Raw genomic sequence first — 13,889 nt, forward strand, 5'->3', positions numbered from 1 at the left:
TGGTTCTCAACTAGGGGCAATTGTGTCCTCCGGAGGGGACATGTGGCAATGTCTGGAGACACGTTTGGTTGTCACAACAGGGTGCAGGGCGTGCTACTGGCATCCAGTGGGGGACAGCCATCACAACGAATGTCAAGACTGCCAAGGTCCAGAAGCCCTGCTCCAGTGGTTCTCAGCCGGGGCTACACAGCAGACCCATTTGGGGGCTTTAACAATCCCAATACCCAGGCTGCCCCCTGACCATTTACATCAGGTTCTCTAGGGGTAGTCCCCCAGTGTCGATTGTTTTTGAAAGCTTGCCAGATGGTTCCAACGTGCAGCCAAGACTGCTCTAAACCACTTATACTGGGGGCTTCTGCTCCACTTGTGGGACCCCGTGGGAGGAGGACCAAACCCATCTGGGTTGTATAATCGACAGCAACCCTGTGCTCACTACTACACAGAACCAAAGGTCAGGTTCTGTGGTTCATGGGTTCCTTTCTCAGAGTCGCTGGTGAGGGGTTCTGGAGGGCCAGTGAGGTGAGAGGCGTTTGCTAATCTTCCCCTTGCCTCTCTGGGGGCCACCGCCAAGCAGCTCCCCAGGTGGCTGTCAAAGCTGCCAGGAGAGACTGTAGATCAAAGAGCGAGGCTGCCACCTAGTGGAGGAATAGGACAGAACAGCCCAGGGGATTTTTTTTTATTTTATTGTCATGTTAATCACCATACATTACACCATTAGTTTTTGATGTAGTGTTCCATGACTCATTGTTTGCGTATAACACCCAGTGCTCCATGCAATACGTGCCCTCCTTAATACCCATCACCAGGCTAACCCATCCTCCCACCCTCCTCCCCTCTAGAACCCTCAGTTGGCCCAGGAGATTTTATTTGATCCTCACAAAGAGCCCTGGGAGGCAGGCGTGGAAGGATGAAGCCATGGGCTCAAGGACCCCACTGGGGCTGGGTTTAGCCTGGATTTGTACCTGTCTCGTCCACAAGAGGAACCCAGGCCTCCCTCTACATTCTCACACTGGTTCAAGAGGAGCAGGACACCTGGACTGGGCTGCCCGATTCCCTTCTGATGTCTTGATTTCCAGGCAGGGCCCTGGAGGAGAGACCCTCTATCCCAGCCCAGCACATCCTGGAGATGAACAAGCCACCACCCCCAACCCCAAGGCCAAAATCAAAACAGGAAACAACTTCCCTCTGGTCTCTACTGCAGAGCTCCCTGCCCCCGAAGACAGTGGTTAGTAAACAAGGGCCTGGGTGCACACTCGGGCAAGAGACTCCAGCACATTCGAGCGTGTGGGTATGTGTGCCCTCCAGCACACACAACTCAGTCCAAGTCAGCTCCCATTCTGCCTCTCTTGTTCTGATCCTGAGGCCAGTCCTGGGTGCTGCGCCACTCCAGGCCCTTCTGATGTGGCTGAGGGTTCTCCGGGGTCTTGGAGAAGGTGCTCTCTCTTCCCCTCCGCAGGGAAACCCTTCCTCTGGCTGCAAATGGAGTGAAGAAGAATTCCTGCGCCGACAGACAAAAGGACAAGGGGAAGGGAGAGGATGGAGAGGAGGAAGGACCACATCCCAGCACTCCCTCGTTTCATCCTCAAAAGAATGCACTTTCCCCATTTGGCACATACAGTGACAGAGACAGAGAGAGACAGAGCAACTTGTTTAAGGAGAAGGAGCCGTGCGTGTGCGATCACAGGGCAGGAGGCTGGGCAACAGCAGACTCACCTGCAGCCACGGAGACATTCAAGGACCCCAGTCCAGGAGGCAGCCGCCGGCCGGGCAGGACGGTAAGGGCCAGTTGGCAGGAGGCTTGCACAGCCGGGGACAGGCCCGAGCCCTCGTTACCTGCAGGGCACGGATGCACAGGGGTAAGGAGGCCGCAGCAGGATGCGCAGGCGCTTGGGACATGCACATCTGAATGCGGAAAAGTGGGGACATCTACCTACCCAGCACGAGGAGAGTAGGCCGGTCCCAGAGGAAATCCAAGCAGCTAGTGGTGGGGATCCCAGAGGAGGGGGACATCTCAGGCCCTGGGCAGCCCACCGTGCCAGCCACGAGCCAGCCCTCCCGGGCTTTGGCCTGACAAGAAGAAATCACGTTCTAGCTCCCCAAACCTTCATCAGAGCCCCAGGTGAGGAGCTGGACTTGCCCATATAGTCAATCCCTCACTGATCCACTCAATTCAGTCAACAGTTATTAAGCCCCTAGAATGGACAGGCTCTGTTCTAGGCTCTGGGGACAGGGCAGGGAACAAAACAGGACAAAATCACAGCCACCCAGAGGAAGGGTGATTGGGGTGGGCCTCCCTGAGGTGACACTGGAGGGCAGAGCTGAAGGGGATGAAGAGTACCATGTAGACATCTGGGGGAAGAATAATCTAGGCAGAGATGAGTAAATGCAAAGGCTGAGAGGCTGGTGCTTATAGGACATGTGTGAGGAACAGCAGACTGGCAAGGTGGTGGCCCGTGCGGAGGGAGCCGTTGGGACAGGAGAGGGAAACAAAGTGGCCACCTAAGGCAGGACCTCAAAGGCCACTGGAAGGACTTTGGCTTTTACTCTGGGAGAGCTGTAAAGGCTCTGAAAGGTTTTGAGCAGAGAAGTAAGATGGTCTGACATGCTTCAACAGAATCACTCTGCCGGCTGTGCTGAGAGCCAATAGCAGCAGGAGACTGGTGAGGATGTTTCCACAATAAGGCAGGCAAGAGAGGATGGTGGCCTGCACCACGGTGGGAGCTGTAGAGATGGTGAGGATTGGTTTGAATACAAAAATAACTTCAAGGGAAAACCGAAAGGATCTGCAGGTAGGTGGGCCACGGGGTGTGAGAGCAGGAAGAAGAATCAAGGCCACCACAGCTTCGGGCCCAAACAAGGCGATGCAGTCACCCTCGACTGACCTGGGCAAGTCTACAGAAGGAAGCGCTCAGCTTTGGAAAGGACAAGTTTGAAATGCCCCTCAGATCACAAAGGCAGCTGGTGAATCTGGGGCTCATGAGTAAGATCCAGGCTAGGATACGCATTTGGGAGACATCCAAGTATAGATGGTGTTTAAAGCCTTGAGACCGGATGAAACTAAGAAACGAACAGAGATCCAAGGACTGGGCCTGGAAGCCCTGAGGGGGCGGCTGGTCAGGGGAGCAGCCAAATGCAAGGCAAGACTGCCCCCCTGTGTCCAGCAAGAGAAGCACAGCTGAAGGCCAAAACCTGGACCAGTAGAGGGGTTTCTTAGGTTTATCCCTTCCTGGATATCAAAGTTGTTTCTTGGTGGTGGTGGTGGTGGTGGTGGTGGTGGTGGTGGTGGTGGTGGCGGTTTGTTTGAGTTTTTGTTTTTTGTGGGGGTGGGAGGAGGGGAAAGGCAGAGATTAGTCTGTCCTTGTTCAAAGAGCCTTTGCAGCTGCGCCTCTCCTCAGCAAATACATGATTCCTGCCACCCAGCTTCTCCCAGCTGAACAAAAAGCATTTACTGACAACCTACTGAGAAGGCAGTGAAGCTCGCAGGTGCACTAGCCTCCAGGGCAAAGAGATATGCCAGGGGAAGGAGTGAGGTAAAGGGAATGAAGCTACGAAGTCTCTAACTTCAGATCCTGCTCTACGTATGGTTTCAAAAATTCCAGGATCCTTCCCAAAGCGATTTAGAAGGACGTAGGGAAGGATGCCAACATCCTCCCCTTCCTCCATCAGCTGCTGGATGAGTGCCCTTGGAGAGACTGAGCTTGGCTCATTGCTGCTCCTTTACCCACCGCCCCCCCTGCGTGCCATTACCTGTAGAAAGCCGGCCAGGTCATCAGTGGAGAACACGTCCATCACCTCCAGAGCCCCCGCGCTGGCCTTGCTGACTACCGGAGTGAGTGGGCAGCTGCAAATTTCCCCATGCCCCGCATTAAGCTGGGTAATCTCAAACCCAGTGCCCTGCCCTCCGCCTGGGCCCCCAAGGGTTAAGGTGAGAATTCTGGCGATGGGGAGGCCTGGCTGAGGGATCAAGGATGAAGGTGCTTAGAAACTCGGCTGCGCCCCGAACTGGGGCACATGGGGACTAAGGGACGTCCGTGCCTGTGTCTCCCGCTGGTGATGACTTTATCCACTCCGAGAAAGTGAGCAGAACGCAGCACGGCCCCAAGATTCCGGGGATCCTGGAGCCTCTCGAGGACGAGCCACAGCTGCTGGGGGTCGTCGCCTGGCCTCGCCTCCCCGACCTCGGTGCAAGGCCGAGGCTTCAGCGGGCTCACCTCCATGCAGACGCCCTGGTGGACCTGAAAGCGGCACAGGGCGTCCAGTTTCTGCCGTCTGGGCCGCAGGACGGGGATGTCCCGCGCCTCTGCCACCCGGAGCAGCTCGGCCCTCTCCCCCTGCAACCCGGACCTGCCGGCCTGGAGCAGGAGCCTGGCCACGCGGCGACGGGCGGCCCGCAGGGCCAGGAGACAAGGGGACAGGCCAAACAGAAGCTCCAGTCCCCCCGCAGAGCGCGGGGTCGGCGCCAGGTCGTCCAGCAGCAGGCGGCTCAGCTCCTCCCCGCCTGGCCGCTCCCCACGCCGCGCCGCTCGGGAGAAATGACGCGCGGGGAGGCGACCCGAGCAACGCCAGGTCGCGCCCCCGACGGCCAAGAGCAGTGCCATGGTCAATGCCCCTGCAGCGTCATCTGGAGCGCTATCTCCCGCCGGGGCCGGCTCCCGGCTCCCCAACACGGGTGAAGAGGACGAACGGCCTGGACTGCCCGGCAGAGACTACCCAGAACCAGGGAGCCGAACCACAGCGGCCCCGCCCCGCCTCCCACGTGGGCTACCCCGCTTCCGAGTCCAGGCGGCCCGCCCCCTGCCCGCCGACGCACTGCGCATGCCCTCCCGCCGGGCCGTGCCCACAGCGCCTCCTGCAGGGCTGGCTGAATGGCCGCCTTCTCTGTACCCGCCGCCGACCGAGCCACCCCTACCAGCGACTTCGTTCTGCGCCCTTCCAGGTCCCAAGAGGTCCCAGGAGGCTGGAGGGCCACACTCACCCCAGGCACCAGCAAAGGCCACTTTAAGCGCAGGTGTTCAACCAGATCAACCGTGGTGACTCCCTCCCCCCATCCAGCTCACCACCCGGTGCTGGTGATTTTCCTTAGAAACTTCTGCATCCAGCCCCTCCTCTGCACCTCCACTGCCTTGTCAAACCCTCGGCATCAGTCAGCAGGACCCCAGCAGTAACTTCCTATCCCGTGGCGGCTGATTCTCTAAGTGACAGCTCTGTGCCTGTCCTGCGCCTGCTGACAAGCCAACTGATGCCCTCGGCCCACAGGTAATGGGCAGTCTCCTGGCTCAGCACTCAGACCTCCGGTGATCCAGGCAGGAAGGAACTTCCTTTCCAGCCCCGCACAGCCCCGCACTATGTTCCGTGCTGTTCCCACACCACTGCCTGCTCAGCCAGCCTCCCACCCTGGTCTCCACTGTTGTCCTCTTTCCTGGCTGGCAAACTACGACCCATTTTCAAGACCCAACCCAAACCCACATCTGCTACCTAAGGTCATCCACACTCCAGGAGTGATGCCCCAAATCCACCCACAACCGCCCCTGATCACGGAAAAGGAGGAAGAACTGAAAGACACTCCTGAAGTTGTTGCAATTTTTCTTTTTTAATTATCACAGTGAAATCCACTTGGGAGGCAGGCCCTGGTATTCAGCTGCCATAGTCAGTGGAGTGATGACCCCCGTGGGAGCCGAGAAGCCAAGACTGGGCTGGAGAACTGGGATGGGGGAAGTGAAGGGGCGATGGGGCAGTAGGGCAGGGAGAGGAGGAAGCCTGGAGCCTTGGATTACCATTCAGATGGAAGGTGAGGGCTTCTCTCTGCCACCTCCTTCCTGAGGGACAGGGGGAGCCCCCCTTTTGGCCACAGTCCCTTCCCCAGGTCAAAAGGAAGAGACGGAAGAGAGCAAACAAAGGCCAAGGAGCCTAAGAAGGGGACCGAGAATGAGTTAACAGGTAAAATAATCAGGGACACCACCTCCTCTTCCCAGCCCACTGTTCCTATTTGTGATGGAAACGATTTGATAAGATATAAAAACTTCAAACAAATTTTTTAGCCCCTGGTGGGGTGGGGAGAGGAAGCGGAATCCAGGAGTCCAGAAATCAACACCTAAAATCCAGAGGCAGGAGCCAAGCCGCGAGGGGCGGGGAGGGAAGGCCGAGCTCCCCACAGGAAACTAGATCACCTGCTCCGTGGGCCTCATCTGGATATCTCCAATCTGCTGGAAGGCACAAGGCTTGAGGCGGCCAGGACGTTCTCCCCACCCCCTAAGGCCTCCCTGCTGTCCTCCTCTGAGGATGGCTGGCCTCCTCCAGGGGGTGGGCAGTCAAGGCCAGACTCACCTGGACGTGTGGAGGGGTGCTGAGGACATAGATGACAGCCTCGGCCACATCCTCGGGCTTGAGACACTGGAGAGCACCGGAGGAAAGGGGGTGAGGTGAGGGCAGAATGGACCTCCCACCTCTAATGTCCTCTCTAGCATCTTCATCCCCACCCCAGCCCTCCAGGAGGGGCGACAGGCTGGCTAGAAGGGTGTAGTCCAAAGGCCAGGGTTCCCTCTGCCTTTACGTAGAGGGTGAGTGGCTCAGCCGTCCCAGAGGGAGGCCCCACCTTTATGCATTCATAGGTGGCAGCTGCCTTCTCAGGGTCCTTGTCGTGGAGTTTGAAGGCGAATTGTGTCTCCACCACTTCTGGAGAGATGCACTGGACCAACAGAGACGGCCTGCTCAGGGGCCGAGCCAAGCCCCACCTCCACCCCAATCAGAGGCCAGGCTTTGGGGAGGGCAGGATGGAGACGGCGGGGCCCCCTGCTTCCCGGTGATGGTTGCCCCATGTCCAGCAATCACCCCGTCCTCCCAAAGCTGCGATGATCGCAGTGACACCCGCCACCTACAGAGCCCTTCTCAGGTAAGGGTTTTACGACAGTGTCCCTTAAAACGTCATAGCCAGGTAGGGGTCACTGTCTCCATTTTATGAGTGAGAAGGCTGAGGCTTGGAGGGGCTGAGTGAGCTGCCCAGGGTCCTGCGGCCTTCCAGGAAAGAGCCCAGAGTCCGGGTTTCCAGCCAGGCTTTCCCACACCCCTTGCTTTCCCTCAGTCTCACCCACTGTGTTCCCTTTCCCATCAGCCCCCTCCCCCCTCACAGGCAAGGACTGGGCAGGGTCATGCAAGCAGCGGCAGAGCCCAGGGGCCCTGTGCCCTCAAGCTCCCAGCAGCACACCGTGACCAGTGTGCGTGGGGGGTGGGGAGGGCCTGTGCCCACCCCGCCCCCCACCCCCCGCCCCCGGCCCCAGGACCAGGCCGCACCCTCACCGTGGCTCGGATGTGGGTCTGGGCCTCCCGAAGCTCTTGCCTCAGTCCCTCTGTCAGTGCGGTGACAGCATACTTGGTAGCACTATAGAAATGGATCACGGAGTGGGGTGACACTTGGTGACCAGACATGCTGGGTGGAGGGAGAGAAGGGGAAAGAAGAGAGTGAAGCTGCTGAGAGCAGCCGTGTCCCCTGCTGCACCAGTCAGCCCTGCCACCCGGGTGCCCCACGGAAGCCTGCTCAGCGGGACCTCTGGAGGCCATCCTGGGGGCCCACTAAGGTAGCTTCTGTGATTCAAGCAGCTCGTGCAAGCCCTGCGCCCCCTGCAAGTCCAACTAGGGCCTGGCACTTGATACGCCCTATTCTTTCCCTCACCCATAACTGGGCCATTTGGCTGCTAACCAGGTATTAAATCCCTACTTTACCACCAATGAAATGGACCTCCAAAGAGGTCAAATGAGCTGCAACAGATCACTCAGCGTGGCCACCCAGCTTGGTGGGTGAGTGGTGGTCTGAGCTTTAGCCCTTGGCCACCTGCCTCACCTGTTGATGTTAATGATATGCCCGTCATCCACCTTGCGTTCCTTCATGGACCGGTAGGCCTCCCGCGTGCAGATGCTGAGGGCCAGCACGTTCACCTGCAGGCCGGGGAGGGCAATGGGGTGTCTCCAGCTTGGGCCCATCTGAGCAGGTAACAGAGCCACAGAGCAGCCCCTGCCCAGGGGGGGTGGCATTCCAAAACAGTGTCCAGGTCCTATCAGAGACCACCAATGGCTCCAGGGCACCTTGCCTCCCCCGAAAGCCACCAGCCCCAGCTGACAGTAGTGGTAGGTAGCTCCTCTCCCCGGGTGAACCCCCTCCTCCCCCAGTTTCTGTAAACAGGAACGGAAAACCCCCAAACCTATCCATGTCCACGGAACCTCCCTGTCTTGGCTGTCTCCTCGGCAAACAATAGAACGTCTGCCTTAGAGAACCATCTCCTTTTCGTCCCCAAACACCCTACTCTTCTCTGGGTCAGCGTCCCTGGCCCTGCTCTCTCTGAAAAGCCTAAAATCCTTCCTAAGATGGCTTTAAAAATCTCTCTCCTCAAGCACAGACCCTAGCCTCTCCCCACCCTACCGAGTACTCTCTGCTGCCTTCCCGTCCCCTCCCCAGCAACTATAAGCAGAGAAGACCTGACCTTCCTTCCTTCCGTGCCTTCCTTTACCCTCTGTTCCATCTACAAGACTAGGCACAGAGACTTTTTAGGGGGTGGGGTAACTGGTCACAGGATGGCAGGGGAGCTCCCAAGCACATGGGGGCTTTCTGTCTTCCTTGGCTTCTGCCAGAGGTGACCCCAAATCCCCACCCTCCAGGGAACAAAGGCCTGAAGAAGTATCTCAGCTCTAAAACTACCGCCGAGCCCCACCCCTCCCCCATGAGGACAAGCAGAGACAAAGCTTTCAGCAGGTCCTCCTGTCTCTCCTCCCGAGAAGAAACAAGACCAGCCAGTACATTCGATGTTTCTCTTTATCAGGTGTCGGAGCCAGGCATCGGTCCAGAACACTCTCGGCGTGAACCTGCCTCAGCATTCGTGGGCTTTCAGCCCTGTTTCTGGTCCTCTTAGTGAAAGGGTCTTAAGGATTCGATGTAAGTCCCTCATTTTACAGATGTGGAAGTTGCGGTCCAGGTTTGGTGACCCACTTACTGCAGGTGAGGACCACAACTCAGATCTCCCAGAAGGCTCTCTGAGCACAGGGTAGTGCCTCATTTTCAGGCTCACTGTTTCAACGTTCATTGTTCATTCGCAGGCCCAAGCACTTTTTGGTGCTAAATCAATTGCGGGAAAAGATGCATCCCCATGCACACACTGCTTTCAACTTCTCAGGATACTTTTATACCCTAATATTGCCCCATAATATAGTCTACAGGTTGAAAACAAGGCTGTGTTTGGTCCATACAAAATTTTAAAACACTTTCAATTCATTCCCAACATGTACTGGAAGGTTTCATTCACTCAAAAAATATCTATTGAGTATCTACTGGATATCTATTATGGGCTGAGGCTATACAACAGAGAATAAACCAGACAAAAATCCTTGCCCTAGGGCGCCTGGGTGGCTCAGTCGGTTAGGCGTCTGCCTTCGGCTCAGGTCATGATCCCAGGGTCCTGGGATCGAGCCCTGCATCAGGCTCCCTGCTCAGCAGGAAGTCTGCTTCTCCGTCTCCCTCTGCTCCTCCCCTCTGCTCGTCCTCTCACTCACTTTCTCCATCTCTCTCAAATGAATAAATAAAAAATCTTTATTAAAAAAAATCCTTCCCCTTGTGGAGCTGAGGTTTTGGTAAATGGGAGGGGTAGGATGTCATAGAAAAACCCAGGCTCTCCACTCCTCTCAAAGAAACTGTAAGATCTGGCCACACTGGACCCATACTGCCCTACCGCAGCGATGCGGGACATCAGCAGCCACCCTTATACTTGGCCGTGTGCTCCCCCATTTACTGCACACTCCACCTGACCCACCTCACTCACTGAGGTATTGACCTGGCCCCAGGGGACCCTGGGCCCTAGATATTTTTGGTATAGGTGTGTTCACCCCAATTAAATGTGACAAGACTGCAGCTCACAGAGGGTAACCACCTGCCTGAAGCCACGTGACTGGCAGGGCTGGGTCAGAACCTCATCTCCTGTGTCTTGGTTCCTTTGCTTCCTGTAAGACCATGTTCCCAAGCACTCAGCATGGTGCCGACACGCAGGGCATTCAATAAACAGTTCTCTTCCCTACCAGTCTTTCTTCCAATAGAAGGAAATCAGCCTGGACTTTAGAAAACTGCCCCTTTAAGGGGCTCAAAGGAAAGGAGAACAAAAGATATGGCCATTCATCCACTCACTATGCCTTTGGTAGGGAAAGAAGCAAGGGGAGAGTCAAGGTGCCCCAGGTAGGAACCCAAAGCTCCCTCTTGCTAGATGTCCGACCCCGAGCAGCCCTCTGGTTCACAAAGCCCTGGCTCCCCTGCTCTCCCCCCAGCCCCAGCCTCCGGGCCTGCAGCCCTTACACTGAACATGTCCTTCCAGCCGCTGGTGCTGCCTGAGAGCAGGGTGTCAGGCCGGGCCAAGCCAGCGTTGTTGATGCAGATGTCCACACCGCCATGCTGAGATCGGACGGCCGAGAACATGGAGAGGATATCCTCCTCGCTGGACAGGTCACATCTGTGGGGGATCAAAGTCCCGGGGTAGCCTGCACTCTTACATTCGGCAGCCAGCTCCTATGAAACCCAACAGGGGGCTAACTGGGGTGAGCTGCTCGTGCCCACACCTTCCCGCCCAAGACAACCTTCCTCCGCTGTCACCACGCACAGAACTCGCTCCTTTGGCGGCCACCTTCCAGCCACATAGATGTTGGGACTACTGGTCCTCTTTGGTCAAAGTCCAGGGGATTAAGAGCACCCCCTGAGTGAGGGGGGCCCAGGGGAGTTGAGATCATCAATGGAGGAATCCCCTGATAAACTCGAGTCTTCAGTTCAGAAAAGGGAGAGGGGAGCCAGGAGTCCTAGGCATAGCGTGACCTCTCTTTCTTCTGCCTCTCCTCCAACGGGAACCCCTCCTCTGCTCACAGGTAAGCTGTACCTCTCACCCCACCCCATGCTTCTTCCACCAGTGCCATGAGTCACTAAGCTGGTTACTCCGGGATTCTCTCCTCTCCCGTTCCCTCCTCCAGTCCCTCCCAGAGGGCCTAGGTCTGAACTGTCACCGTCCCTCCACAGAGTGCAGCCGGGTGGCTTTCGAGTTGGGCCCAACTGCCAGTCTCCCCTCGCCCTACCTCTAGGAAAGGTGAGGAAGTCAGGACAGATTCTTTCCGTCTGTCCCACAGTGTACCCTCCTTTACCCCAAAATTTCTGGGGATATGATGAGGCAAGTCAGGTGGCAGGTGACCCTGGGCAGCCCCAGCGTATCAACAGGGACCTCAGCACACTGAGGGCCCTGAGACAGAAAGACTGGAGGAAGCAGAGCCACTGGGAGGTGGCTGTGAGGTACGTGGAGATTCAGAAGCAGGAAGAAACCAAGCTGTGTGGCCTTGAAGGCCAGTGACTGGGCACCTGAGCCTTGGGAAGGTGACCATACATGTGTGGGAGGGAGAGAGTTGGGGGGTAGGAGGCGCCCTAGAGGAAGGCCAGCTTGGCCAGCTGCCCTGGCCTCGAACCCTTTCCTCCCCAAATCGAGATGGGAATAAAGGGCTGGATCAGGTGACCTAGAGATTCTTTTCTGCCTTAACTCTCCAAGAGTTCAAAAGGTATGGTCCTCTGGAACTTAGAAGGCCCCGCTGACCCCCTTTCACCTACTCACAACCACCTCAGGAGATAGGGCTTCTCTCTGTCGGAGGCCAGAACTCAAACTCTGCTTTAGTATCAATAAGAGCAAACTAAGGAAGCCTGGGATTCTCCCTTCCACCTCCAGACTCAAATCCCCGCAGGAAAGCCAGATTGCAGGGCCGGGGGACATATTGCTCCCTGTCACTGCTTTCTCATTGTCCCACCTGTCCTCATTTATCCTAGAAATGACCCGAAACCATGTCTGTCCCCTCACAGCACAGGCATTTATCTCATTAAAGGAATCACCCTGGGGCTGGGTGAGCAGCCTGATGATCCCCTTGGAGCTCAGGGACCCCTCTCCTGGCTAGTTTGGGGTGGGGGAGGAAAGAGAAGGCAACAGTGGCTTTAGAATGAAGGAATCCAGCGGTGTAAGTCCTGGTCTGATCATCTAGGCTCCAAGGCTGGGGCTGGGCCCAGAGCTCCTCGGATTAGGAGAAAGGGAGGGGTAGAGGAGGGCAGTGGTATAGCTGGGTGACCTTGGGACTATCTAGGCAGCTATAAAGTGTACCTTTGGTCAGCAGCAGGGGAGGGGACAGCCCTCCTTCCGGTACACCTTCTCCCTCTGTCCCCACCCAAGGCCTCCTTATGCAGGGACTTTGAGCAATGGTGAAAATAATGCCCTGTTGCTAAGCACTGGCCCAAACCCCAAGAGTGATTCCTGCCAGGAGCAAATCCAAAGATGACCTATGATGGAAATTTCTCGTCTTCTTCCCTCCTCTTACAACATGGCCAACTTCATTTCATTTTTCTCTGAGCTCTTAGTGCTCATATCTCAGGGCTCCCAACCCCAGGTTAAGAGAAAAACCAGGAGTTCCAGTTCCACACTGCTTTGTCCCCTCAGGGCTCACATATTCTGCACCTTATTTCACCTACTCAGTCCCACCTAGGACAGTGAAATTGGAGAAAGGTCTATCTGTAAATATCCCCCTGGGTAGGGGTTAACCCTCAAATTTGGGGGTGAGGAAGGAGAGAGCGAGTCTCTTTTGAGAAGCTTCATTCCCACCCCAAAACCACTCTCAGTCCTGGGTAAAAAATCATCATGATTAAAACCTCTAGCCCCTGTTCATCTGACTGGCCAGCCACTTTGCTCTGCTTTGTGGGCGAGGTCTGGGGACTAGAGGAAACAATCCAGTAGCCAATTAGGCCCTGAGGCCAGAAAGCTTTCTTTCCTTCTCCCTGGCTTCCCCTTTCCTCAGACTACCTGGGCAGGCAGATAGGCAGGGAGAAAGATGCCAAGGAATCAGAGATTTGGTACACTGGAGTAGAGTCCTGTCAGGAGTAGGTAGGGCTCCTTCAAAGACGGGACTTTATAAAAGGGAAGGGAGAGGCCTGTCCTACTAGGTATCCAAGCCTCCCACTCTGATCCCGTTGCAAATGGCCTTGGGGTGGCGGGCAAGGGAGGACAGGGTCGCAGCCTGGCTCAGGTCACCACTCCCCGCCCCAGACCCTACCCCGGCGGAAACGACGCCTCCCAGAACGACCTTCTCCCCGGCGGGGACTTACCTCGATGTTGCCCACGGTGCGGGCACAACCCACTACCTTCAGTCCCTGCTGGACCAGGGCCCGGGCCACAGCCGCGCCGATGCCCCCCGAAGCTCCTGTCACCAATGCCAGCCGGTCCCGCCACCGCTCCATGCCGGCCCTGGCGGTGGTCCCGAGCCGCCCGCCCACCTCGCTCCGGGAGCCGGACATTTGGATCGCGGAGCTCCGCCCAGGGTCGCAGGGGCTCAGCCGCTGCAGCCGCCAATCTGCCCCGCTCCGAGCCGCGCCTGAACCCGCCTCCATTCTGCCGGGCCCCGGGCGGGGGCTCCACCCTCCGCACCCCCGCCACCCGCCCCATCCAGCCGGAGGACGGCCCCGGCCTGGCCGCCCCGCCCCGTGACCCGCCCCTTCCGACCCCGCCCCAAGCCTGGCGGGAGGTGGGAAAACAGGCTTCCCGCGGCGCCCGCCAGCGCGGGAGGGTCCCGGGAGCTGCTTCCCATCGGGGCGGGGAAACCGATGTTTAGCGGGGGCTTGCTCCAGCCCCGAGGCTGCACGTACCCCGGCTCCGTGTTCAGTCTCCCTTCCCAGTTCCTGAGCCCTAAGGTCAGGAAGAGAAATTACGGACACTTAAGGTGACTCCCGCACCCCCAGTGGCTGGGAAGGGTTCAGCCCAGAAAAGGCTGTGTCTCAGCTATCACCGCCCAGTTCCTTTGAGAGACTCTCAACCCTACCTGATCCCTCGGTGTTACCAGAATGAGAACTCAAAAAT

General features: G+C 57.3%; 2 protein-coding genes across 3 annotated transcripts; both read right to left on the reverse strand.

Annotated features, from left to right (window-relative positions):
* Positions 1-665: 665 nt before the first annotated feature.
* Positions 666-4,769, reverse strand: MRM1 (mitochondrial rRNA methyltransferase 1). The gene is made up of 5 exons (XM_036104778.2): positions 4,036-4,769; positions 3,748-3,841; positions 1,935-2,067; positions 1,714-1,833; positions 666-1,498 (listed from the first exon to the last, which is right to left on the reverse strand). The coding sequence occupies exons 1-5, from the start codon at positions 4,596-4,598 to the stop codon at positions 1,326-1,328; spliced, it is 1,083 nt and encodes a 360-aa protein (XP_035960671.1). The 5' UTR covers positions 4,599-4,769; the 3' UTR covers positions 666-1,325.
* An 801-nt stretch (positions 4,770-5,570) lies between these two features.
* DHRS11 (dehydrogenase/reductase 11) lies at positions 5,571-13,474 on the reverse strand. Of its 2 annotated transcripts, none has more exons than XM_078064041.1 (7): positions 13,142-13,281; positions 10,325-10,478; positions 7,835-7,929; positions 7,294-7,423; positions 6,593-6,685; positions 6,325-6,390; positions 5,571-5,907 (listed from the first exon to the last, which is right to left on the reverse strand). In XM_078064041.1, the coding sequence occupies exons 2-7, from the start codon at positions 10,442-10,444 to the stop codon at positions 5,635-5,637; spliced, it is 777 nt and encodes a 258-aa protein (XP_077920167.1). In that variant the 5' UTR covers positions 10,445-10,478; positions 13,142-13,281; the 3' UTR covers positions 5,571-5,634. The 2 variants fall into 2 exon arrangements, with proteins under 2 accessions (XP_077920167.1, XP_035960672.1); XM_036104779.2 differs by having other exon boundaries at positions 5,764-6,200; positions 10,325-10,534; positions 13,142-13,474.
* Positions 13,475-13,889: the final 415 nt, after the last annotated feature.

This window comes from Halichoerus grypus, chromosome 2 (assembly GCF_964656455.1).
Source record: "Halichoerus grypus chromosome 2, mHalGry1.hap1.1, whole genome shotgun sequence".
Classification (NCBI taxonomy): domain Eukaryota; kingdom Metazoa; phylum Chordata; class Mammalia; order Carnivora; family Phocidae; genus Halichoerus; species Halichoerus grypus.